At 43.2% G+C, this 27,728-nt stretch overlaps 1 protein-coding gene and 1 long non-coding RNA gene across 2 annotated transcripts in view; one reads left to right on the top strand and one right to left on the bottom strand.

Annotated features, from left to right (window-relative positions):
• Positions 1 to 11,302, top strand: part of LOC117981149 (uncharacterized) — a 23,119-nt gene extending 11,817 nt beyond the window's left edge. The window contains exon 2 of the long non-coding RNA XR_004672689.2: positions 10,804 to 11,302. This is a non-coding gene — a long non-coding RNA (uncharacterized LOC117981149). The remainder of the gene's footprint in view (positions 1 to 10,803) is intronic.
• C6H7orf33 (chromosome 6 C7orf33 homolog) lies at positions 2,435 to 27,728 on the bottom strand. Its single transcript, XM_003820513.4, has 3 exons — positions 27,203 to 27,728; positions 3,999 to 4,253; positions 2,435 to 2,968 (listed from the first exon to the last, which is right to left on the bottom strand). Exons 1-3 carry the CDS (start codon positions 27,404 to 27,406, stop codon positions 2,894 to 2,896), a joined length of 534 nt encoding a protein of 177 aa, XP_003820561.1. The 5' UTR covers positions 27,407 to 27,728; the 3' UTR covers positions 2,435 to 2,893.

Raw genomic sequence — 27,728 nt, 5'->3', positions numbered from 1 at the left:
GTGATAATTCTATGTATTTACTTATTATTTTTTGACATGGAGTCCTGCTCTGTCACCCACGCTGGAGTGCAGGGGCATGATCTCAGCTCACTGAAAACTCCGCCTCCCAGGTTCAAGTGATTCTCCTGCCCCAGCCTCCCGAGTAGCTGAGATTATAGGTACGCACCACCATGCCTGGCTAATTTTTGTATTTTTAGTAGAGACGGGGTTTCACCATGTTGGTCAGGCCGGTGTCGAACTCCTGACCTCCAGTGATCTGCCTGCCTCGGCCTCCCAAAGTGCTGGGATTACAGGCATGAGCCACCGCACCCGGACCTTCCATGTATTTTCTATGTGCATAAAATATCTATCACCCTTCCCTGTTGTACATAACTTGGAGCAATGGTGTTCACTGCTGTGCAATCTACTTCTTTTGAGTACAGTTTAATCTGTGGGTGGTCTGCAGCTAGAAGGATCGGGCCCCAAGCAGCAAGCGTGGTGTATTGCTGGTGCTGTGTCAGTTTCTTCTCCCTTCTCTCTCTCACCTGTGTTTTGGTCTGGGCGTGACGGTGGCTCGCCCTGCCGTCTGCACAGCCCTGCCCTGAACACCAGCTCAAGTGCCTCTCCATCTTGCCCTCTGGCTCTGAGGCAGCCAGTTCAGGAATATGTCTTTATGCTGTGGAATGCCAGGACCCCAAAAGCACTCTGTTCATCTATAAGTCCCCAAACGCAGTGCTCTTTTGGACATACTTTGTAGTTGAAGAGCTACCAACTAAGTTAAAGAGGTCATTTATGGTTAGAAAAGCTATCTTTCCCCAAGAATCTCAAGGATTTTACCAACACATCTAGTGGCTTGTTCACTCTTTGAGGACAGGTCTGTGTTTTATTCAGTCTCCTGGACAGTACTTTGAACGTAACGGATGATCAGCCCATGTCTGTTGAATGACCACAATGATTTTTTTTTTTTTTTTTGAGACGGAGTCTCGCTCTGTCACCCAGGCTGGAGTGCAGTGGCGCAATCTTGGCTCACTGCAACCTCCGCCTCCCAGGTTCAAGCAATTCTCCTGCCTCAGTCTCCTGAGTAGCTAGGATTACAGGCATGCACCACCACACCCAGCTGATTTTTGTATTTTTAGTAGAGATGGGGTTTTACCATGTTGGCCAGGCTGGTCTCGAACTCCTGACCTTAGGTGATTTGCCCACCTCGGCTTCCCAAAGTGCTTGGATTACAGGTGTGAGCCAGTGTGCCTGGCCAATGATCTCATTTTAACTCCCCTTTTCCAAATAAGGTCACATTCACAGGTACAGGGATTAGGATTTCAACATATCTTTTTGGGGGACACAAATCAACCTGTAACACCCCAGTGGCTCTTTAAGGTCTAGAGAGCTCTGCCTCCCCTGAGGAGGCTGACCAGGTATATCTGAGGCCAAGAGATGAAAGGCCACCGGGCCTCAGTTCCCTAGAACAGGGCTGGGCACTGTTGTCACCTGGACCAAGCCCATGGGCCTGTCCTCTCTTAGTTGTTCTTTCACAGCGATGGCTCTGCTGGGCCTCCCCTTTCTGGCTCACTCCTCTCTGGCCCTCCCTGGCAGCCCTCAGGAACCTCTCTAGGCCCAAGACTTGGGGTTGGCCTAGCCAGGGCAGACCAGCAAGCACACCAGAGTGGGTCATCTTTCCAGAACACACTTCAAACACAATGGCTTTTTAATATCTAAAACCTCGAGTCTGAGTTCCTCTGCCGGCCTCAAGGCACCTACTCTTTCAACTTTCCCCACTGCTCCTCCCCGTGCCAGCCCCTTCTGGTCTCATCAGGGCCTCTCCCTCTGGGTTCGAAGAGATTAGGGTCATCTTGCCTTATTTGTTAAATACTCGTCTCTCTGTCCTTCTGGCTTTGCAAATCGTACCTATCGTACAAAGCCCAGTTCTAGACCTCTCCTTTTAAAGCAGACTTTCTTTTTGAGAGGAGCTTTGCAGGTTCACAGCAAAATCGAGCAGCACGTACCTTCCTCACGTGCTCAAGCTTCGTTGTAAACACTGATCATCCTGTCAGACATGCCTCCTTACCCAACATAAGATTTTCATTTGTTTAAACTGGGACATTAAAAAAACATAAAAGGCTGGGCATTGTGGCTCATGCCTGTAATCCCAGCACTTTGGGGGGCTGAGGCGGGTGGATCACCTGAGGTCAGAAGTTCGAGACTAGCCTGGCCAACATGGTGAAACCCCGTCTCCACTAAAAATACAGAAATTAGCTGGACGTGGTGGCAGGCACCTGTAATCTCAGCTACTCGGGAGGCTGAGGCAGGAGAATCGCTTGAACCCGGGAGGCAGAGGTTGCAGGGAGCCGAGATCCCACCATTGCACTCCAGCCTGGGCGACAAGACTGAAACTCCGTCTAGAAAAAACCCCAGAAAACATAAAAGAATTGAGAAGAATGAAATCCACACAATGAGATAAGTTTCATCGCAAGTTTTACTGAATGCATGTTTTACTTAGACATACCAGATATTACAAATAATATCATAAATGACAGTGTGTTTCAGTTGTAAACTCTAGAGTCTCATCATCGGGAGCACACAGCAGACAATGGTCAGGGAAACATCTCTATCCAGGTCCTCTGGGGATCTTCGTCTCCCTTTAGAACCTGGTGGCTTGTCACTCCGTGGTCCTCTCCTGGGCCCCACACCAGTGCACAAATGCCGCACAGATTCCTGCAGGTACACGTGGAACTTGGGCTCATGATCAAAGAGAATTCTCAGCCTGTCTGCTGGTGTTCAAAGTTCAGACTTCAGATTACCAAGTTTTCATCAACTGTTATTTCCAGAACTTCAGCTATTTCTCTTTTTTCTTGCAAGAAGAGATTTCACAATCTACACAAATTTAGAGGTGTGAGTCTTCGAGTCTGCAAAATTCTTAACTGCTGCCAGTTCTGGAAATCCTTGTGGCCTCAACAGAATTCTGGAGCTTTCTTACTTCATGCCCACGTACCTACATGTGGATTACGAAGACTTCTGTTATCTCAGGCTGATTTACCTTTTCCCTAGAACATCAATAGCACAGTTTAAAACACTGTCTCAGCCTGGCATGGTGGCTCATGCCTGTAATCCCAGCACTTTGAGAGGCCAAGGTGGGTGGATCACTTGAGCCCAGGAGTTTGAGACCAGCCTGGGCAACATGGCAAAACCCCTTCTCTACCAAAAATATAAAAATTAGCCAGTCTTGTAACCTGGTCTCAAAATAAATAAATAGATAAAAATTTTAAAAAGTATTTTAAAAAATCGCTATCTCTACCAGCTCCCACCAGTTCCTAACAAAATCAATTTCACCTACTTCATCTTCCTATTTATTAATGCTCAACCTATTTGCTTAGAACTTTAGCATTTTCCATGCAACTTTCCATTTATGTCAAAGATTTAAAGTGATACAGGCAACAATAATTTTAGAGAAATCTCATTGCTTTATTACTACTAACAGTATTTAAAATTTTTAGGCTAAAGTTTAAAAATCCTCACTATTGATGGATTACTTTTTAAGTTAGGAGTTCCTTTATAGATACTGTGGTTTGAGGCACCAATTTCATGGAACTTTATGTGCTGAGTGGTTGTACAGGCTCACGTAGGACCGAAGCCATAGCTTCCTGTAGAGACTCCATCTGCAAGTACAATGCCACCTCCGAAATGGCATTTGCACGAAGAATTTCCATACAGGATCCCCTTTAGTGAGCTCTTATTTTGTTAAAGTTGCCTTATGTTCTCTTAATAACATTAGTTATCATTAATACAAAGGAGAAGGTGCTTTCAGAGCATCTTGGTAAGGGGCGCTTTCTTTTATCTTAACATAAATCAAGCTGGCAAGAAAGCATGGGATCAGATCAGTTTCATGCTGGATATTCAGAGAATATGAAACATCCAGGCATGCAAGAATGCAACGATCCCTCCAATCTTCATTTTCATGGAAGTTTCAGAGCATCCCGTGGGTTTCCTTAAACTTGGAGGTGCTAAGACCCTTCGGAGCTTACGATTAGGTATGAACTTGTCACTCTCCTCCCAGGCTTGTAAGAGAGAGTTAGCAGATCTAGGTAACTGGAAGACAAGGTGCCAACAACTGGATCTGAGGACAAGCCCATCCTGGTGCCTGGCCTGATTCTGACTGCTCTCTGGGCATCCGTGGGACCTTGAGAAAGAAAATGCCACGGGGCACCAGATTTGGTGGGAGCTGATACAGGAGCAATAAATTCCATCCCCCGGTTCATGTTTTGGTGTGGGTTTGGCTTCTGGAAAAAACAAACAAACAAAGTGGGTTAAAGGGTGGAAAGATGGTGATCAGTAAGCTACTAATTTGTTCTCACATTTCTTTTGAGGCTACTAAGTAGCTGTCAGACACATGAAATAGCCTAAAGATTATAGACAAAGATATTTTGGAAATTTTGGCAACATTTGCTTTTAGAATTAGTTGGTTCCAAAATTTTAAAACACATCATTTAAAATTTTATTAGCTTTATCATTCACAGGTAATACACCAATTCAAGGTTTACAGTGGTTATCAGTATATTCAAGGAAATGTGCAACCGTCACCACCGTCAATTTTAGAACTTTTTCATCATCCCCCAAAGAAATCCTGTACCCATTAGCGGTCACTCCCCATTTCTCCCTAAGTCTCCCCAGGCAACCACTAATCTACGTTCTACCTCTATGGATTTGCCAATCTGGACATTTCATATAAATAGAATCATACATGTAGTATTTTGTGACTGAATTCTTTCACTTAGCGTGATGTTTTCAAGGTCCGACTATGTTGTAGCATGAATCGGAACCTCATTCCTTTTAATTGCCCAGTAATAGTTCATTATATGGGTAGACCACGAATTATTTATCCATTCATCATTTGGTGGACATTTGGGTTGTTTCCATTTTTTGAGTACTATGAATAATGCTGCTATGCATGTATTTGTGTACAGAGCTTTTGTGTGGACACATATTTTCACTTTCTTGAGTATATACCTAGAAGTAGAATTGCTGGGTCATTATGTTAAGTGAAATTAATCAGGCACAGAAAGATAAATACCACATGTTCCCCTTATATGTGGAAGCTAAAAAGAAAACTTGAGCCCATGGAAATAGAGAGTGGAACAGTGAGTCTTAGGGTCTGGGAAGAGTGGTGAGGAGGAGACTCCGGGGAGAGGCTGGTTAATGGATGCGAAATGACAGCTAGATAGAAGAAATGAGTTCTGCTGTTCTGTAGCACAGTAGGGTGAAGACGGTTAACTGTAATTTATTCTATATTCTCAAAAAACTAGAAGAGAGGGTTTTGAATGTTTATGGCACAAGAAAATGATAAAGATTTTAGGTGATGATATACTGATTACCCTGATTTGATCATTATACATTGTATACATGTATGGAAATATCATTCTGTATCACATAAATATTATGTGCCAACTAAAAATAAAAGGGAAAAGATCTAGCACGTGTTTAATATTTTGAGGAAGTGTCAAAGTGGCTGGCACCATCCTGTATTCCCACTGGCAATGCATGAGGGTGTCAATTTCTCCACATCCTCACCAGCCAGCACGTGTTATTACTTGCCTTTTTAGTTACAGCCATCCTAGTGGGGAGGAAGTGGTTTTAATTCTGGCTTTGATTTGCATATCTCAAATGGCTAATGATGTTGAGTATCTCTTCATGTACACAGTGGCTATTTGTAATCTTTTCTGGAGACATATCTGTTCATATTCTTTGCCCATTAAAAACACTGGGTTATTTATTGAGTTGTAAGAATTCTATATTTTGGATATAAGTCCCTCATCAGATACGATTTGCAAATATTTTCTCCCATTCTGCAGGTTGCTTTACACTTTGTCGATAATACATTTTATAGCATAAAAGATTTTAATTTTGATGAAGTCCAATTTCTCTGTTTTTTCTTTTGTCATTTGTATTGTTCCAACATTTTGAAAGAAATATTAGCTCTTCAAGGTAGAGACGAAAGAGTTTCAACTTATAGATCTGATGGGAAGTTCATTATTAATGCCACACTTAGAAGATGAGGAAATAAGATACTTAGAACCAAGAAATAAGAAAACAGCAATGGAAATTAAAAAAAATAATCACTGGCTAACTTCAGTTGACTACAAAGATCTCTGTCAGTCATGGTCCAGGCCAGAAGCAGGTGGAATATTCAGAAGGTCTGACTGGGGAGAATTTAATCAAGCGCCTTTTCTATAGAGGCATTGATAGTGCAAGGAAACCAGGCATTATAATGAAGCCCCCAGGGCTGGCAATGCTGCAAGGTTGCTATTCCAGTGTGGTGGACAGGGAGGGAGCAGGTACTGAAAGCTAGTGAAATGGGAGAATTCCCTGATTCCCCCTGCAGCACATGCAACACGGGTGTGGCTCACCTGCTTGGTTGCCCTGCAGCTCAAACCCCTAGGGGGAGCATGCAGACTGGCAGGTGCAGATGCCAGGATGAATGCTTTGGGCTCTTGGCCCTGCAGCAATGTCTAGGGGTGGGTGTCTGCAACTCCCAAAGCCCAGGTGGGCACGTGTAACCCAAGCTCTTTCGGATTTGCCATCTGCAGATGGCTTGTGTGCTAGTCAGCTCAATGGACCCTCTGCCTTATTGCAAGGGCAGAGGGCCAGTGTGACAGCCTCTGTTCCCTGAGCTCTGGCCCAGTGTCCCAGAAGAATCGGATCACACATGGGCTCGAAGGATAAGTGCAAGTTTTTATTGAGTGATGGAGGCGGCGCTCGGCAACATGGATGGGGAGTCGGAAGGTGGAGGGGTGGGAAATAATCTTTCCCTGGAGTCGGGCTGCCCAGCAGCCGGACCCTTCTCCAATCACCCCTGGCCGACCTTCCCTCGGCATCAAGACGTCCCTCTTTTTCTTCTCTGCTGCATCGTTCTGCTGTCACTGGTCGGCTGGTCTCGACATTCAGCTGCTTGTGTGTGTACCCACTAAGGTCTTGGGTTTATATGGGTACAGGATGGGGGGCTTGGTTGGCCAGGGTGGTCTTGGAAAATGCAACATTCAGTCATGAAAACAGGAGTGCCTGTTCCCACTTAGATCTGTGGCACAGGCTTGAGGGTGGAGCCCTCACCAGGGACCTGGCCCTTCTCTACCCAGCACTTCCCTGCCCAACTCCCATGTCACTAGTTATAGGGAAGGGCTGTTTGGGGAAAGCCATAGCTTTTGCTAGAGGAATATGGCTACTGCCCACCTATAGTCTGGCAAGGAGCACGCTGGAGGAATCACACCTCCAACTCTCTTTCCTCTCACTCTGTCATCTCCTGCCCATACCATCTTAGTCGAACCCAATTCACACCAGGAACAAGGTGGCCTAGTTGATACAGTCCATAAGGCCAGCCTCTGGGGCCACAGAACAAGAAGGTGGAGAAGAATGAGGGGTGGATTGTGGGGCAGAAGGAGAACATCCAGTGAAGTCACTAGGTGATGAGTCAGACACTTTGTCCTTTTGGTGGGGGAGCAATTTACACTGAAGATAATGCTCTCATCTTGTTTTTTAACTAGCCCTGCCCCATTGCTGTCCCTTTACCCAGGAATGCTTGTCCCCCATACTATGTAAAATTTGATCTCTCACAAGGCTCAGCTCAGAAGCCACCTTCTTCTTGCTGCCATTCCTCATAATTTGCTCAGAAATGATCTCCCTCCTCGGAAGTTGTATTAGGGTTCCCCAGAGCGACAGAACTAATAGGATATATATACACATATAAAATATTATATGAAGGGGAGTTTATTAAGTAATAACTCACGTGCTCACAAGGCACCACAATAGGCTGTCTGGAAGCTGAGGAGAAAGGACAGCCAGTCCGAGTCCCAAAACTGAAGAACTCGGAGTCTGATGTTCAAGGGCAGGAAGCATCGAGCACAGGAGAAAGAGGTAGGCTGGGAGGCTAGGCCAGTCTAGTCTTTTGACATTTTTCTGCCTGCTCTATATTCTAGCTGTGCTGGCAGCTGATTAGATGGTGCCCACCCATATTAAGGGTGGTCTGCCTTTCCCAGCCCACTGACTCAAAAGTTAATCTCCTTTGGCAACACCCTGACAGACACACCCAGGATCAATACTTTACATCCTTCAATCCAATCAAGTTGACAGAATTAACCATCACAGAAGTCTTACTTGTGGATCAGACTTCCCACAAAGTGATTCTACCTTTTCTTGTTGTTTACAGATACCTCATATGACTCTCACTGTGCAATAAAGTCCAGATGGAACCATTTTTATTTATCTTTGTGCCTCTTGCAGAACCTGCACAGTTTCCTGATGTTACACAGTGCCTCAGCTCAGAATAGATTTGGGATCAGGCATTATTGAGTCTTCTTGGAATCTGCTAGTTGGAAGGGTCCTCAGATGTACTTCCGTTTTTAACTTAGCCATTTCAAGCTCCTACTCAGCGAAGACTCTCCCTCCAGGTGGGGGACACTGTTGGTAGCCCACTCAGCATTTCTCCTTCTTCCTGTAACAGAGGCCTGACTTTTTCCAACCCTCCACCCTCCACTAAGCGGCCAAGTATCAGAGGGAAAGCTTATCCTGGGCTGAAATAATTTAAGGATAATATGTTCCCTTTTGTCAAGAATTGGTTTAGAAATGGAAATGTGACCAACTTGTGGCTGCAGAGCCTCGGGGAGAGATTTGCTTGTGATTTCCAAGGAAGTCCTTCCTCCCTCCTTAGAGAGAAAGTCCAGTTGTTATTGGCAGCCACTTTACACCTAGGAGGACAGCCAACTTCAAGATGAAGATGTCAATATAGATTGTGGGCTGGGATTTGAAAATCTGGGCTGTTGCTAACATCACTGAGGGTAACCTGAAGTCTGCTTTATCTCTGAAATTCTCTTTTTATGAATAAGTAGATTTCCTTTTTGGAAAGACCTTTGAGTTGGGGTTTCTGTTACTCTGTATCTGAAAGGAGGCCCATATACCCTGCCATTGTTTTCCTCTTCAACTCTGCTGATATAAGAGCCAAAATATAATTGAAGAGCTCTATGAATGTTTAGACTAGCTCTGTGCCCAGGAATGTCAGAATGGGGTCAGGTCAGAGACCCTGTCAAGCCTGAAACATTATATCTCATTTTACTAGTAGCTAGTACTCAGGGGGATGGGAGTTAGTACTGTATTTATTCCAGAATCTTGTTGATGTGCTACCTCTTCTCCATTACATTGGGCCTGATTTTTTTTTTTTTTTTCAAAATAGCGTCTTTGCAACATGAAAGGTATTTTCTATTTCACACACATGAAAACCCCTTTGCTTCCTCAAGGTAAGAATGAACCTTAAGCTCTGATCCCAGGTAGATCAGCAACAATATTTGCCAAAGCAAAGCCATGTTTCCAAAAGAGGCCTTTCCACCCAGCATTCTTAGCAGGACCTGATGCTTCACACTAGGGAGGCAATAGGGCTGTTTTTACAGCAAATGGACAAGCCACATTCACAGTGAGATTTGTTTTGCCTTTCCTTGCAATTTATTTATTTCCTGAGACAGAGTCTTGCTCTGTCGCCCAGACTGGAGTGCAGAGGTGTGACCGTGGCTCACTGCAACCTCCGCCTCCCAGGTTCAAGCGATTCTCCTGCCCTCAGCCTCCCCGAGTAGCTGGGACTACAGGCATGCGCCACCACGCCTGGCTTATTATTGTATTTTTAGTAGAGACAGGGTTTCTCCATGTTGGCCAGGCTGGTCTCGATCTCCTGACCTCAGGTGTCTGCCTGCCTTGGCCTCCCAAAGTGCTGGGATTACAGGCATGAGCCACTGAGCCACCGCAATTTAGATGGGAAGTCAAACCAGCTCTTAAGTAAAGTCCATGTCGAGTGATTATTGGAGTCACTTTGGCAGGCAAGGGGAGGGGACTTATTATTATTATTATTATTTCGAGATGCAGTCTCACTCTGTCACGCAGGCTGGAGTGCAGTGGCCTGATCTCAGCTCACTGCAACCTCCGCCTCCTGGGTTCAAGCGATTCTCCTGCCTCAGCTTCCCAAGTAGCTGGGACTACAGGCGCGCACCACCATGCCCAGCTAATATTTTTGTATTTTTAGTGGAGACGGGGTTTCACCATGTTGGCCAGGATCGTCTTGACAACTTGACCTCATGATCCGCCTGCCTCGGCCTCCCAAAAGTGCTGGGAATACAGGCGTAAGCCACAGCACCCAGCCCGGGGCTCATTATTGACAGAGTTTCTGGTTACCTAATTAGCAATTTCCAAGCACTTGTCTTTCTGGGTAGAAAGATCTCATTTTCCTTCATCTATTTTTTTAAGCAGGAATGGACAAAGCCTTTAATTGGCGTTTGAGAGGGAGTGAGGTAATACGCTGGAAGTAAAGGCAGGGATTGAAGGCCATTTTATCGGGCACCTGTGGCTGAAGAATTGAAAAAAATCATCAGTTAGGAAAGGGAGAAAACTAGGGGTTTGGAGCCAGGAAAGAAGGAAGAAAAATGTATTAAGAGGAAGAAAGAATATAGGAATACAAAAGAGTATAAGTGTCAGGCTCGCCTGGGTACGATTAAAGAAACATATTTAAACCCGATACGCTTTCTTGTGGTAACAGACAAAAAATACATTGGTTGGTGGTTCCTAAGTGAAAATATCCTGCAGGACTTTTTTTTAAGGTTGGTCAAAAAACTCAAAGAAAAATATTTTTTGAGTCATATTTTCTAAAGGCTGTGGGCTTCTGATCAGTCAGATAGGAAGCATTTATTGCCTAAAATCAAGCAGGAAGGATCTGTTCTTTTTCTGAAGTCCTGTAGTGGCATAAAACTGACCTCCTAAGAAATTCTTCCTTGTCTCTTTTTAATCAATAAATCTACATTCTAGGGAAATTGACCATTGCTTCCAGACATGTGCGGGAGTCCAGAACATGCCACTCCAAAAGAAGGAGGATTGTTGAGCTGAAGACAATTAAGAAGAAACAGATGCAGGAAAGCTCTCTGCCCTCCATTTGCTTAAATGCAGGACAGAGATTTACAAGATAAAAGACATCCTGCCCCTGTCTTTTACCAGGGAGAACAAAGGTTAACCACTGAAGACAGTTTTAGACCATTATCTGCCAGGAGTTGGAGCAAGAGGAATCTACCTGAACATGCTTTACCAACTCGCTTTTATCTGCCGGTTACTTGCTTCCCCGCAGAGAAGCCCCCTCTAGAGACCCAAAGTCCTTTTCCTTTGTCCTGTCACTTCTCTAAAAATCACTATTCTTCGTTGAAGATGCTATACAAACTGGAATTCAAAGCTATTTCTTTGAGAACTACTCCTTCCCTGGGTGTCTGCCATGTAGATGTGAAATATACATGTAAATAAACTTGTTTTTCTCGTGTGTGTGTGTGTGTGTGTGTGTGTATATACATATATATATATGTTTTTTTAATGAGGTCTATTCCAACTAAGAACCTTATGAGGTGGCCAGACGTGGTGGCTCACGCCTGTCATCCCAGCACTTTGGGAGGCCAACGTGGGTGGATCACCTGAGGTCAAGAGTTCGAGACCAGCCTGGCCAACGTGACGAAATCCCGTCTCTACTAAAAATACAAAAATTAGCTGGGCATGGTGGTGGGTGCCTGTAATCCCAGCTTCCTGGGAGGCTGAGGCAGGAGAATCACTTGAACCTGGGAGGTGGAGGTTGCAGTGATGCAGTGAGCTGAGATCACGCCACTATACTCCAGCCTGGGCAACGGAGCAAGACTCCGTTTTTGTTTGTTTTTAAAAGACCTATGAGGATTGAGGAAACAATGATTTTTCTTCCCCTACACATGATTTTGTGTCTGCTGCATATTTTTTTTTGTTTGTAATATCAGTGTTTCTCAAAGTGGTCTGTGGGCTACCAACTTCAGCATCACCTGGGATGCTTGTTAAAAAGTATATGTTGTAGGTTCCACACCAGCTGCAATGACCCAGCATCTCCAGAGGTGAGGTATTTTTGACAGTATCCCAGATTTTGATAAATTCTAATGTTGAGAAACAGTGGTCTAGATTTTAAGACAAGATCCATGTCATTTATTTTTGTTCCCTTCTGATGCCTAGCACATAGAAGGTACTTGATAAATATTTTTTGGAGAGATGAATCTAAGAAAAGTGAAACTGTCTAAAAACTTGCCTCCGAATTTCTTTACTGTCCTGTCCCTACCTATCTGCAGAACGAGCCTTATCTGTCTGTTCATAATCTTCTGCATGTTGGGATTTGTGGTGGTGATGGTGGGTGCAGCAATGTGAAAGGCATTAAGAGCTTGTCTTGCCCAGATGATTCCTGCAAGATGAACATGGCTGGGCTTCCATCTGTTTAAGCCTCGTTCTCAGGCCATTCTGTTTATCCTATAAACCACCCAGGATCATTTCAAGAAATTAGTTTTCTATTTAAGTTCACCAGTGTAGTCAGGGTCTGGCCAAGAGATAGTATACACACAAGTTAGTTGAACAGTAAGAATTTAATACAAAAAGTGTTAACTAGGTAAAAATGTGTTCATTATAAAGTTGTAACAGGATAAAAAGAAAACTCTAAGGTCTCATAGAGGTAGCAACTGCAGCTTCCACTCCCAGGGTTAAAGAAACAATAAGAAAGGGAACAAATAGGAACTTAGAGGTGGGGCACCTGGAGCTAAAACTCAGACCTTCAAGGTGGGGGCTCTGCACTGGTTCTGGTGAATATGAGATGGGCCGTATGAGGTCAGGTCTGCAAGTGCTAGAAAAACTGCAAACTGCAAACCACATTCAAAAGCTTCTTCAGAAAGGAAGTGCTGCTGTCGGGGTGAAGAAGCATTGCTAGGATGATACTCACAGGAGCAGTGAGCAGACAGGAGGAAACTCATCCTTTCCTCCTCCTCTAGCCTTGCAGTCTCCCTTTTGCTCCCCTTCTTGCCAAAGGCCAACCTGGGTCCAGCTGGCAAAGCAAAATGCAGTTGTAGTTGCCCTGACATCACAAAGCTGAGAAGGGAGGAGTTGGAGCTGAGACACCAATGGCTTAATGATGGGCATAGCTGGGTAGGTCACTATTGCTCACTGTCTTGGATGCTTTTATTCCACTATTCTCCTCTGAACACCTTGTAATTTGGTCTTAATTCCTGAGATGATTTTGTCTTTTCTTGCACTTTTCTTTTCTGAGCTAAATAGTTTTACATCTCATTTTTGTCTTTTTCTATTAGGAGTTTTTTCTTTGTTTGTAGCTGTGACTACAGGTGTGTGCCACCATGCCTGACTAATTTTTGTATTTCTAGTAGAAATGGGGTTTCACCATGTTGGCCAGGCTGGTCTTGAACTCCTGACCTCAGGCGATCCACCCAACTTGGCATCCCAAAGAGCTGAGAGTACAGGCGTGAGCCACCGTGTTCAGCCTCTATTAGGAGTTTTTTTATTCATGTTTTTTTGTATGTGTGTATAGACATTGCTGCTAGTTTAATTATATTTAATTCATGTTGAAGCATGTGCTATATAGTTTTTCTCTGCCTTTTTTTGGAAATATTTTTATTGGTGGAAAAATTTGGATTCTTCCTGTTTTCTTCTTGTAGTAACTTCCTATGGAGGTTGCCTGCCTTCTTCTGTTTATTTTAAAGTGTCTTGGAATTATTTTTGAAATGTCAATAGGTTTTTGGGGAACAGGCAGTGTTTGGTTACATGAATAAGTTCTTAAGTGGTGATTTCTGAGATTCTGGTGGACCCATCACCTGAGCAGGGTACACTGTACCCAATGTGTAGTCTTTTATTCCTCACCCCCCTCCCACCCTTTCCCCTGAGTCCCCAAAGTCCACTGTATCACTATGCCTTTGCATCCTCATAGTTTAGCTCCCACTTAGAAGTGAGAACATAGGATGTTTGGTTTTCTGTTCCTGAGTTAGTTCGCTTAGAATCATGATCCCTAGGCCGGGTGTGGTGGCTCACGCCTGTAATCCCAGCTCTGTGGGAGGCCGAGGTGGGCGGATCACTTGAGGTCAGGAGTTTGAGACCAGCCTGGCCGACATGGTGAAACTCTCTCTCTACTAAAAATACAAAAATTAGCTGGGTGTGGTGGCAGGTGCCTGTAATTCCAGCTACTTGGGAGGCCAAGGCAGGAGAATTGCTTGAACCCGGGAGGCGGATGTTGCAGTGAGCTGAGATTGTGCCACTGCACTCCAGTCTGGGCAACAGAGTGAGACTCAATCTCGAAAAAAGGAAAAAAAAAAAAAAAAAGAATAATGGTCCCTAATTCCATCCAGGTTGCTGGGAATGTTGTTATTTCATTCCTTTTTATGGCTGAGTAGTATTCCATGGGATACATATATCACAATTTCTTTATCAAATCATTGATGGGCATTTGGTTTGGTTCTGTATTTTTGCAATTGGGAATTGTGCTGCTATAAATGTGTGTGTGAAAGTATCTTTTTCGTATAATGACTTCTTTTCCTCTGGGTAGATACCAATAACTACCATCAAATGGTAGTTCTCTAAAGTGTCTTGAATTTTTCTTGATCAGCCATTAACACATGTGTCTATGGAGTGAGTGAGGGATTTGAATGACTGATGAGGTTTCTTAGTTTAAGAATGCTCTCTCCTGTTGGTACAGTGAAGTACAGGTTCTTTAACAAATGACTTATTTTCTGGCGCCTGGGAAGGTCAGTGTATTTCCAATTTTATGACTTCTTTGTTTCTGTGGGATCCATAATTTCCACTGCTTGACTTTCCCTTTTCACTTCAATAGATGCCTCCTCTTCCAAATTCTCACTCAGAAGCAGTGCTGTCCTAATGCTGCATCCCGGATCCTGCACACTCTACAGTACCTTTCTTCCTTTTGATTCTCTTTTTTTGGAGATAGAGTCTCGCTCTGTTGCCCAGGCTGGAGTGCAGTGGCATGGTCTTGGCTCATTGCAGCCTCTGCCTCCCAGGTTCAAGCGATTTTCGGTCAATTTTTGTATTTTTAGTGGGGATGGGGTTTCACCATGTTGGCCAGGCTGGTCTTGAGCTCCTGGCCTCCCAAAGTGCTGGGATTACAGGCATGACACACCGAGTCTGGCCTCCTTTTGATTCTTTAGTAGCCAGATCAGCCTGGTCTCAGAGCTCTTCTGAGATTTCCCCCATCCTGAGCAAGACCCTTTCATTCTGGGTGTGATGTTTTATTTGTGTTCTGCCACCACTAGGAACCTGGCTTTCCTCTCCTCATTTCTGTGTGTTCTCATCTGACTGCTTCAGTGTGGGCTCTGGGGCTGGGTCTGCTGGTTTTGTATCTTTATTTCCTCCCTTGCATGTAAATGGACATTTGTAGCGTTCTCTTTGTGATGATGTTGACAGGCTTTTTGGGATGGTTTCATTTGCTTTTCTTGTTGATCTTTATGCCTTTTGGAGAATAAATGGAGAATTTCAGACTTAAGAAGTAGCCATTATCCTGTAGGAATCTGGAAAGGATGACTCTCTTAAAAATATATTACTTTTCTAACTGGCTGGTAGGTAGACATGTAATTGAGTTCACATACTTATTTTGTATCCAACAGCTTCGATAAATGTTAAAATTAATACAACAGTTTATCTTTAGATTATTTTTGGAATGTTTAGGCAGACAATTACATCATCAGTGGATAAAGGCAGTTTTGTTTTTTCTTTTCCAATTCTTACGACTCTTGTTTCTTTTTCTTGCCTTACTGTCCTGGCCAGGATTTTTGGTACAATTGTGAATAGAAGTGTTGATAGCAGGAATCCTTGACTTTTATTTTTTATTTTTTGAGATGAAGTCTTGCTCTGTTGCCTAGGCTGAAGTGCAGTGGCACAATCTTGGCTCATTGTAACCTCCACCTCCTGGGTTCAAGCAATTCTCATGTCTCAGCCTCCCGAGTAGCTGGGATTACAGAGATGCACCACCACGCCTGGCTAGTTTTTGTATTTTTAGTAGAGATGGGGTTTCACTATGTTGGCTAGGCTGGTCTTGAACTCCTGACATCAAGTGATCCACCTGCGTTGGCCTCCTGAAGTGGCTGGGTTTACAGGTCTGAGCCACCGTGACCCACCCTTAACTTATTATTATCAATCTTAGAGATAATGCCTTCAACATTTTGGTATTAAATATAATGGTTGCTGTAGATGCCCTTTATCTTATTTTCACATTAAAAAAATAATTTAATGGTGAATTAATACTAATTTTATGAAGCTTTTTCTATAAAAACTGAGAAAAATCATATAATTTTAATCTCAATTAGATAAACTGACAAAGAGAGATTCATATAGATTTTCCAATGCTAAACCACTCTAGCATTCTAGAGATAAACTCAGTTTGGGCCGGGTGCTGTGGCTCACGCCTGTAATCCCAGTACTTTGGCAGGCTGAGGGAGGAGGATCGCTTGAGGCCAGGAGTTTGAGACCAGTTTGGGTACCATAGTGAGACCCTGTCTCTACAAAAAATAAAAAAAATCAGCTGGGCATGGGAGCATGTGCCTGAAGTCGTAGCTACTCAGGAGGCTGAGGTGGGAGGATTACTTGAGCCCAGGAGTTCAAGACTCTAGTGAGTTATGATTGCAACACTGTACTCTAGCCTGGGCAACAGAGCAAGACCCTGTTTCTAAAACAAAACAAAACAAAACAAAAACCTCACAAAAACAAACAAACAAACAAAAAATATGTTCTCTAACCATATTGCAATAAAATTAAAAACTAATAACAAATAACAAGTGGGTTGCTTAAAAAGGCCCATCCGAGGTGGTTCATGCCTATAATCCCGGCACTTTGGGAGACCAAGGCAGGCAGATTGCTTGAGTCCAGGAGTTCAAGACCAGCATGAACAACATGGTGAGACCCCGTTTCTACGAAAAATACAAAAATTTAGACAGGTGTGGTGGTACATGCCTGAAGTCCCAGCTACTTGGGAGGCTGAGGTGGGAGGATGGCTTGAGCCCAGGAGGTGGAGGCTGTGGTGAGCCGAGATTGTGCCACTGCACTTCAGCCTGGGCAACAGAGTGAGACTCTGTCTCAAAAAATAAAAAAAAATTTTAAAAGCTCACTTATTTGGAAAATAAATAACATGCTACTAAAGAATCATAAATTTTAAAAGGATTTAAAAATCATACAAATACAAAATATGTAGAACTAGGCAATAATGAAAACACTGTCTTTTAAAATTGGTGGGAAGCTGCCAAAACAGTATTTAGAGAAAAATTCTTCACTCAAAATAAATTAGGCAACAAGAAAGGTTAAATCAAATGAACTCAAAGAATGATCTTAAAGAAGTCAATAAGGCCGGGCGCGGTGGCTCACACCTGTAATCCCAGCACTTTGGGAGGCTGAGGTGGGCGGATCATGAGGTCAGGAGATCGAGACCATCCTGGCTAACGTGGCGAAGCCCCATCTCTACTAAAAATACAAAAAATCAGCTGGGTGTGGTGGCGTGTGCCTGTAGTCCCAGCTACTCAAGAGGCTGAGGCAGGAGAATCGCTTGAACCCGGGAGGTGGAGGTTGCAGTGAGCCGAGATCACACCACTGCTCTCCAGCCTGGGTGACAGAGCAAGACTCCGTCTCAAAAAAAAAAAAAAAAAAAAAAAGAAGTCCATAAAATGGAGAAAGCAGAAAAATAAAGACGAATCAAGCCAAAAGCTGGTCCTTTGAAAGATTAATAAGACAGAACCCTGGCAAAATGGATCAAGAAAACACAAAATAAGATGAATATAGGCAAAATAAAGAATTGAAATGCAGAAATGAATATAGGTGCATAACAAATTTTTATCTTAATGAGTACCATGAACAACAAACATTGAAAATTTGAAAACCTCATTGACAGTAAAAAGTTGCCAGTATTGCCCTTATATCCTGGCAAGAGGGGTCCCTGCTCTGGGCTTAATTTATTTCATTTCATTTTTCATTTTTGTTTTTTGAGACTGAGTCTTGCTCTGTCACCCAGGCTGCAGTACAATAGCATGATCTCAGCTCACTGCAACCTCTGCCTCCCTGGTTCAAGTGATTCTCCTGCCTCAGCCTCCTGAGTAGCTGCGATTACAGGCACCCGCCACCATGGCTAGCTAATTTTTTTGTATTTTTAGTAGAGATGGGGTTTCACCATATTGGCCAGGCTGGTCTTGAACTCCTGATCTCAAGTGATCTGCCCACCTTGGCTTCCCAAATTGCTGGGATTACAGGCGTGAGCCACTGCGCCCAGCTCTGGGCCTATTTTAGAGGCTCAACTCTGACCCTCCTCTGGTTCTACCCATCCCCAAATGGCTAGAGGTACCCAGAGACAAGAGGCTGTGCCCATTGGAGCCTGTTTGCCTACCACAAAACTGCGGGGCACGGGCTGTGAAATCCTCTAAGCAGCTCTAAGTTCATTTCCAGGGATCGAGGAGGCTCTTTCCTACATGCAGCCTGTCCTCCCAAAGTGGCTAAGGGGTGGCTGTTTATGGGTGTGTAGATGGAGTTTGGACACGTAAGCTGTGTGTCTGTAAACACACTCAGGAGGTCCTTGAGGTGCAGGGCAGAGCTGGAGATGGGAAGAGAGTAGTCGTGCTGCAGGTCAAGGGCCAGCTCTCCACAGCCACCCACATTCCAGGGTGGACTTTAAGAAATCTGAGAATTCTAGGCTGGGCGTGGTGGCTCACGCCTGTAATCCCAGCACTTTGGGAGGCCGAGGTGGGTGGATCACGAGGTCAGGATTTCGAGACCAGCCTGACCAACATGGTGAAACCCCATCTCTACTAAAAATACAAAAATTAGCAGGACGTGATGGTGCGCACCTGTAATTCCAGCTACTTGGGAAGCTGGAGGCAGGAGAATTGCTTGAACCCAGGAGGTGGAGGTTGCAGTGAGCTGAGACCATGCCATTGCACTCCAGCCTGGGCGATAGAGCGAGACTCCGTCTCCAAAAAAAAAAAAAAAAAATCTGAGAATTGTAAATTTGAACCTGGCCTTCCAGGTTGTTATAAAGGCATTTTTGTCAAGGTAGGAGGATAGAAGATATTTAACGGTTTATTCACATGACTTCAAACTTTTTCATATTTAGACATATTGTTCAGCGGTTTCATTTGTGTTCTTGTCTCAGGCCCTATAATATTTGAGGTAGACCCGTTTCTTAAGATTTCAGATTTGTAGGAATTAACACTACGATATTAGGTACTAAGCTGTGGGAGCAGTTTGCCATAATTTAGAAAATAGACCATTCTGCATCTGGCTCAATAATTTCATTCCTGGCTAGGGGCAGTGCCTCATACCTGTAATCCCAGCACTTTGGGAGGCGTAGGTGGGTGGATCACTTGAGGTCAGGAGTTTGAGACCAGCCTGGCCAACACGGTGAAACCCCATCTCTACTAAAAATACAAAAATTAGCCGGGTGTGGTGGCAAGTGCTTGTAATCCCAGCTACTTGGGAAGCTGAGGCAGGAGAATCACTTGAACCTGGGAGGCGGAGGTTGCAGTGAGCGAAGATCATGCCATTGCACTCCAGCTTGGGCAATAAGAGTGAGACTGTCTTAAAATAAATAAATAAATAAAAATTAAAAAAAGATAAAATAAATAATTTCATTCCTGGATATATTCTCATTCTCTCTCTCTCTCTCTCTCTCTCTATATATATATATATATATCTCCAGGAATGAAATTTTTATATATATATATACATGTATATAGGTGTGTGTGTGTGTATATATATATATAGAGAGAGAGAGAGAGAGAGAGAGAATATAGGTTCACTTATTTGCAGAGTGCCAGTTCTGCTATAAGAAGGAAGAACTTGCACCAGAATGTTGTAGATTAACTTTATTATGCAACATAACAAGTTTAGCTGATGTTTGTTTCATAGTAAGATTTTCATGATTAAGGAAGCAGGGCATTGGTTTACTAGAAACAAACAGTTCTCAGACCATATTTTGAGTAGCACTGTCCCAGAGAAAGTTTTGCTTAAGTGCCAGAGTTGTCACGTACCAGGATGTTTCTGTTAGTATTGTTTGTAATCTAATCGTTGGCAATTGTGGCAACAATCTGGGAGCAACCTAAGTGTCCATCAACAAAGAAGTAGAAAACCAGACTGTGGGATGTTTATAGAATGGCACACAAAACAGCAATGAAATTGAGGGAACTGAACATTTCAATATGGATGTGTTTCATAAGCCTCATATAAGGGGTGGGGGCAGGAGAGGAGGAAGGCAGATTGCAAAATAATCAGTGTATAATACCACTGATATAAAGCTGAAAACACGCAAAAATACAGTGTGTTGTTTAAGAATACATATATAAGTAGAGTATAAGAAATGCAAGGGAGGCTGGGCGCTGTGGCTCACGCCTGTAATCCCAATACTTTTGGAGACCAAGGCGGGAGGATCATGAGGTCAGGAGATCGAGATCATCCTGGCTAACACAGTGAAACCCCATCTCTACTAAAAATACAAAAAATTAGCCGGGCATGGTGGCAGGCACCTGTAGTCCCAGCTACTCGGGAGGCTAAGGCAGGAGAATGGCGTGAACCCGGGAGGCGGAGCTTGCAGTAAGCTGAGATCACGCCACTGCACTCCAGCCTGGGTGACAGTGCGAGATTCCGTCTCAAAAAAAAAGAAAAGAAATGCAGAGGAAGGGAATGATCCACAATGAATTCAGAATAATGGTTACTTTTTGGGATGGGAGATTGGGAAGGATGAGGCTAGTATGCTGGATAGTAGCATGAAGATTCTTGTTATGTTATTTGATGACTTTTGTCTAAAAAATATTTTTGGGCAGGGTGCAGTGGCTCACACCTGTAATCTCAGCAGTTTGGGAGGCCAAGGTGGGTGGATCACCTGAGGTCAGGAGTTTGAGACCAGCCTGGCCAATATGGTAAAACCCCATTGCTATTAAAAATACAAAAATTAGCCAGGCATGGTAGCAGGTGCCTGTAATCCCAGCTACTTGGGAGGCTGAAGCAGCAGAATTACTTGAACTCGGGAGGCATAGGTTGCAGTGAGCTGAGATCGTGCCATTGAACTGCAGCCTTGGTGACAGAGTGAAACTCTATCTCAAAAAAATAAATAAAAATAAATAAATAACATTTTAAATACATTTTGAAACTATTTTAATTATAATTTTTGGTTAAATATATGCATATATATGTATGTATTATATATATGTGTATATATATATATGTATCCAAATGAGTTGAAAACTTAGGTCCACACAAAATATCCACACAGATGTTGGTAGCAGCTGTATTCATAATTGGCTCAAACTTGGAAGCATCCAAGATGTCCTCCAGTAGGTAAATGAAAAAATAAACTGTGGTACACCCAGACAATGGAATATTACTCAGCACTAAAAGGAAATGGGCTATCAAGTCATGGAAAGGCCTGAAGGAAGCTTAAATGCATATCGCTAAGTGAAAGAAGCCAATCTGAAAAGGCCACGGACTGTAGGATTCCAACTATATGACATTCTGGAAAGGACAAAACTATGGAGACAGTAAAAAGATCAGTGGTTGCCAAGGAGTAGAGTGGGGGAGGAAGGGAGTGGGGAAGGAGGAAGGGAGGAACAGATGGAGCACAGAAGATTTTTAGGGCAGTTGATATGGTTTGGTTGTGTCCCCACCCAAATCTCAAATTGAATTGTACTCCCATAATCCCCAAGTGTTGTGGGAGGAACCTGGTGGGAGATAATTGAATCATGGGGGCAGTTTCCCCCATGTTGTTCTGATGGTAGTGAGTAAGTCTCATGGGATCTGAGGGTTTTATCAGGGGTTTCCGCTTCTGCGTCTTTCTCATTCTTTCTTTGCCTGCTGCCATCCATGTAAGACGTGATTTGCTCCTCCTTGCCTTCCACCATGATTATGAGGCTTCCCCAGCCATGTGGAACTGTAAGTCCAATTAAACTTATTTCTTTTGTAAATTGCCCAGTCTCAGGTATCAGCAACGTGAGAACAGACTAATACAGCAGTGAATGAGACTGTAACAGTAGATGCATGACCTTATGTATTTGTCCAAACCCACCGTCATCTAAACTATAGACTTCAGGTGATAATACATCAATGTTGGTTCATCAGTTGTAAAAAATCTACCACTCTGGTGGGGGAAGTTGATAGGGAGGGAGGTTGTGCATGTGTGAGGGCAAGAGGTATCAGAAATCTCTATTTTCTGCTCAGTTTTACTGTGAACCTAAAATGGCTCTAAAAATATAAAGTTTATTATATAAAAGCATATAAGTCCACATTTCTGTGAAGGCAGTTCTTTTTTTAAAACACGAACTCTGCATCAACTGCAGAATAGAGATTATAACTGGAATGTTTAATGTTAACCTAAAATATATTTGAAAAAAAATTTAATTGCACACAACTTGTTGCAATTTTGTAGTTACTCATTTTCTTGCCAGTATTCTCAGTAATCTGTGATCATGGTTAAACATTGGTTAATGTGATAAATTTAATGGTTATGACCTGGGTAAGCCACAGCATCCTCTCATAAAATGAAGTCCAATCAGCTTTAAGGTCAAGGTAAAAATAGGAATAGCATAGGTTAAAAGAAGCAAGCAGGCCAGGTACAGTGGCCTGCTTGAGATATAGATATATATATATTATATCTATATAATATAGATGTATATTATATCTAATATACATATAATATGTATATTATATCTATATAATATAGATCTATATTATATATATTATATAGGTATATGTATATATAATACAGATCTATATAATATATACTATAGATCTATATTATATAGAATATAATATATTCTATAGATCTATATTATATAGAATATAATATATTCTATATAATATAGATCTATAGTATATATACTATAGCTATATAATATATAATATAGATCTATATTATATATAATATATAATCGCATATATATATCTATATAATATAGATCTATATTATCTAGATATATCATAGATAATATAGATCTATATTATCTATGATATATCTAGATAATATAGGTCTATATTATATAGATATATCTAGATAATATAGATCTATATTATCTAGATATATCATAGATAATATAGATCTATATTATCTATGATATATCTATATAATATAGATCTATATTATCTTGATATATCATAGATAATATAGATCTATATTATCTATGATATATCAATATAATATAGATCTATATTATATATGATATATCTATATTATATATTATATATCTATATAATATATATCTATATAATATAGATATCTCTATATTATACATGATATATATCTATATAATATATATCCATATAATATAGATATCTATATTATATAATATACTCAGGAGGCTGAAGCAGGAGGATCGATCGCTTGAACCCAGGAGGTCAAGGCTGCAGTGAGCCGTGAATGTGCCACTGCACTCCAGCCTGTCTCAAAAAATACAAAACAAACAAAAGAAAACCTGACCTGGTGAATATTCAGAAACTATTAAGTGAAAAGCCGGTGCTCATTTTTAGGTGGTCAGGACTTTCTGCTTCTTAAGAGTCCCTAATGATTCCCAGGGCCAAGCATGTTCAGATGGGGACACTGTCTTGTGGCTCACTGTTGTCTCATGTAAGCAGGAGTGGCTGGGAGTGCAGGCTGCAGGCTGTACTTGCTGTTAGGTTCCTGAACCATAATATTAACATAGACATTGTCCTTCTTTTGAATAGAAGACAAATGATCCACAGTGGTACCATGCCAAACCTCACTCTGTAAGGATATATTGGACTGAAATATATTGAATATATTCCCAAATTCAAATATATTGAATTTCATCATATTTTCCCTAAACCATTTGGTTTCACATTCCCCTAAACAATTTGGTTGGATTGTATCTCCCTACAAACTGTCACCCTCCTTCTGCCAAGCAAATGAAATGATAACTGTTCTGCATTTTACTTGGGTGTCATCTTAGTACCCTTACTGGTAAGTTGGTATCATCTTTCCTCTTACTTCTTGTATTAGGCTGTTTTTGCACTGCTGTAAAATACCTAAGGCTGGGTAATTTATAAAGAAAAGAGGTTGGTCGGGCGTGGTGGTTCACGCCTGTAATCCCAGCACTTTGGGAGGCCGAGGTGGGCAGATCACAATGTCAGAAGATCGAGACCATCCTGGCTAACATGGTGAAACCCCGTCTCTACTAAAAAATACAAAAAATTAGCCTGGCATGGAGGCGGATGCCTGTAGTCCCAGCTACTCGAGAGGCTGAGGCAGGAGAATGGCATGAACCCGGGAGGCAGAGCTTGCAGTGAGCCAAGATCGTGCCACTGCACTCCAGCCTGGGCGACAGAGCGAAGACTCTGTCTCAGAAAAAAAAAAAAAAGAAAAGAGGTTTAATTGGCTCATGGTTCTGCAGGCTGTACAGGAAACATGGCGTCTGCTCGGCTTCTGGGGAGGCCTCAAGGAGCTTTCACTCATGGCGGAAGGCAAAGTAGGAGCAGGCACATCGAACAGCAAAAGTGAGAGCAAGAAAGCAAGAGAAGGTGCCACACACTTAAACAACCCGATCTTGTGAGAACTCACTCACTATCGCAAGGACAGCACCAAGAGGATGGCGCTAAAATATTCATGACAAATCCACCCCCATGATCCAATCACCTCTCATCAGGCCCCACCTCCAACACTGGGGATCACATTCCAGCATGACACTTAGCCGGGCAAATATTCAACCATGTCACTTCTTTTCCAGCAGGCATCTCTCTGGGCTCTGACCCTTTCCTGACAATCCCAGTTGGGAGTCTCCGTTTTTACAATCCCCTCCAAACAGGCTGTATCCCCCAACCCTGGCTTCATGCTCAGCCTTTCCTAAATGCATTAAACACCCAGTCAGAGGAAAAGCATTTTGACTTCAAATTAACATTTAAAATAAAAACTAACTTTAAAACATGTTATTATGAAGGCAATAGAGATTCTCTATTTAAAGAAATTCAGGCCAGTTGCAGTGGCTCACACCTGTAATCCCAGCACTTTGGGAGGCTGAGGCAAGCAGATGATTTGAGGTCAGGAGTTCGAGACCAGCCTGGCCAACATGGTGAAACCTCGACTCTACTAAAAATACAAAAAAATTAGCTGGGAGCGGTGGCAGGTGCCTGTAATTCCCGCTACTTGGGAGGCTAAGGCAGGAGAATTACTTGAATCCAGGAGGCGGATGTTGCAGTGAGCCAAGATTGAGCCATTGCACTCCAGCCTGGGTAACAAGAGCAAGACTCCATCTCAAAATGAATAACAAAAATAAAGAAATTCAGAACATTCTGAGCTTTGGAAAAATAATATGTAACCCATAGTGCCATCCATAGACAACCACTTTGAGACTTTGCTGTGTCTTCCAGTGATCTAATTAGATTTAAATCCTGTTGGCCAGGCATGTTGGCTCATGCCTGTAATCCTAGGACTTTGGGAGGTGAGGTGGGTGGATCACTTGAGGTCAGCAGTTTAAGACCAGCCTGGTAAACATGATGAAACCCTGTATCTACTAAAAATACAAAAATTAGCAGGGTGTGGTGGTGGGTGCCTGTAATCCCAGCTACTGGAGAGGGTGAGGCAGGAGAATCATTAGAACTCAGGAGGTGGACGTTGTAGTGAGCTGAGATCGTGCCATTGCACTTCAGCCTGGGTGACAAGAGTGAAACTCCATCTCAAAAAAACAATAATAAAAAAAAATTTAAATCATATCTACCCTGCTGGGCACAGTGGCTTCCACGTGAAATCCCAGCACTTTGGGAGGTTGAGGCAGGCAGGTCACCTGAGATCAGGAGTTTGAGACCAGCCTGGCCAACATGGTGAAACCCTGTCTCTACTAAAAATACAAAAATTAGCTGGGCATGGTGGCGTGCACCTGTAATCCCAGCTACTTGGGAGGCTGAGACAGGAGAATCGCTTGAACCCAGGAGGCAGAGGTTGTAGTGAGCCAAGATCACGCCACTGTACTCCAGCCTGGGCGACAGAGCTAGACTCCATCTTGAAAAAAAAAAAAATCCTATCTACCCTATATGCTCCACCCATGCACTTGTGGCATCCTTTAGAAGGAAGGTTTAGGCAGTGATAATCTCTTCTCACCTTTTAAGCACATATATGTCATTGATTATCATTTATATTCATCATTCAGAGACTAATTATATTGGTTCACATCAAAGTACCCCTGGCTGAGGAGGTATTTTCTTCTTTTTACTCTTCTAATGCTAAATGGGCTTTCCCTGACATGGGCTGTCTGCATCTGACCTTATCAGCAGGCAGACACGACCCCCTTGCTGACCCTGCAGTTCATGCTGCTGTTCTCAGGGAAAGGTCATGAAATCCTCTCTGCCCTCGAATGACCAGAGTCATTCTTCATATCAGAAGATACTCTGAGCCTGTGGCATGTGTCAGTTTGAGGCACTGTGCCACAATGAGGGTGTGGGCAAATGGGAAGAAGCCAGGAACTGCAACATGGGAGAAAACAAATTAGGGCTGGAGAATTAGGTGGGGACACCTGTGGTCCCCATCAAACTGAACACCCAAAGCTGGAGATAAATACAAAGTGGGAGCTCATACTTTAACCAAAAATGCCTGCCTAGTGGGAGGCAGGGGCTTGGGGATCAGGAGGTGTCAAAGATCAAAGACAGGCAAAGAGTTAAGGATCCAGGTCTTGCTGGGCATGGGTGGCACTTCGGGAGGTTGAAGTGGGAGGATCGTTTGAGGACAGGAGTTCAAGACCAGCCTGGGCAACATGGCAAGACCCCATTTCTACAAAAAATAAAAAAATTAGCTAAGCGTGATGGCACATGGCTGTAGTCCTAGTCACCCGGGAGGCTCCTCTGGGAGGATCACTTGAAGCCAGGAGGTTGATGCTGCAGTGAGCTATGATTGTGACACTGCACTCCAGCCTGGGTGACAGAGCAAGATACTATCTCTAAAACAACAACAACAACTCCTGGTCTTTAAAGCGAGAGAAGAGACAAGAATCTAGGCAAGGAGAAGGGAACAGGTGCAAAGCTTGTGCCAAAGGGTGACCAAGATAGAGGCTTCCTGTGGACCCATCTCCAGGGCAAAACATAGTCTGAGAACAAGCGCATTCCTTCTACCACACTGTGTGAAAATATACAATTTTTACGCTGGAATTTTTCAAATCAACATGACTCAGGCTAAACACAAGAATACTCAGTGGAGTGTTTTGTGAGGATTCTTTTCCCTAAGAAGATTCCAGGCCTTCTTTGGGGCAGTGAATTAATCTCTGTCTCTCTCTTTACTTAAATGTCGTTAAGCCCAGTTCCATAACACATAGTAGAGAGTCAAAAACATTCATGGATTGAGTGAATGAATTCTCAAGAGACACTGACTGACTAAAAGAGCAGTTGATTCATCTTAGAATCATTAACTTACCTTATGTCTTCCCGTGGCATATGACAAGTTAAGTTGACCTGGACCGTCCCTAACGTGGACCCAAACAGCGACTGCCCTCCCACTCAGGCGAAGGTCAATCCGGCGCCTTGCCCCACTGGGCAGGAGGGCTTCACATTCACATTGGGGGCCTGGAAGTCTCCAGGGACACTCTTCAAGGCTGAGGCTTTGAACTTCCACTTGCATTTTGGCAAAGGTAATTACCTTTCCTGGATGCTGTCAAGGAGAGCGGCGCTTCACCACCAATATCTAAGATCAAGTCGCACGGATCCCCAGGGTCAGTAGGAGGATTCAGACACAGGCTGGGCGCCTCGCTCCTGACCACTGGATTGGCATCACCATAAGTAAGGTCACAGCTGAGTAGAAAATGCCTGAGGCAAAGTGGGGGTGAAAGAGGGGCCACCGAGCAGTGTGATAGGCAGCCCCTTCCGCCAGCTCATTATCCCCACCTGCTCCTGTCGTCTCATATTAGAATCCTAATGCGAGTTTACGGAAAGTCAGCTGGAGC

The sequence above is a fragment of the Pan paniscus genome, chromosome 6 (assembly GCF_029289425.2).
Source record: "Pan paniscus chromosome 6, NHGRI_mPanPan1-v2.0_pri, whole genome shotgun sequence".
Taxonomy (NCBI): Eukaryota; Metazoa; Chordata; class Mammalia; order Primates; family Hominidae; genus Pan; species Pan paniscus.
Note: the sequence above shows the minus strand (reverse complement) of the source record. Positions and strands in the feature narration are given on the sequence as shown.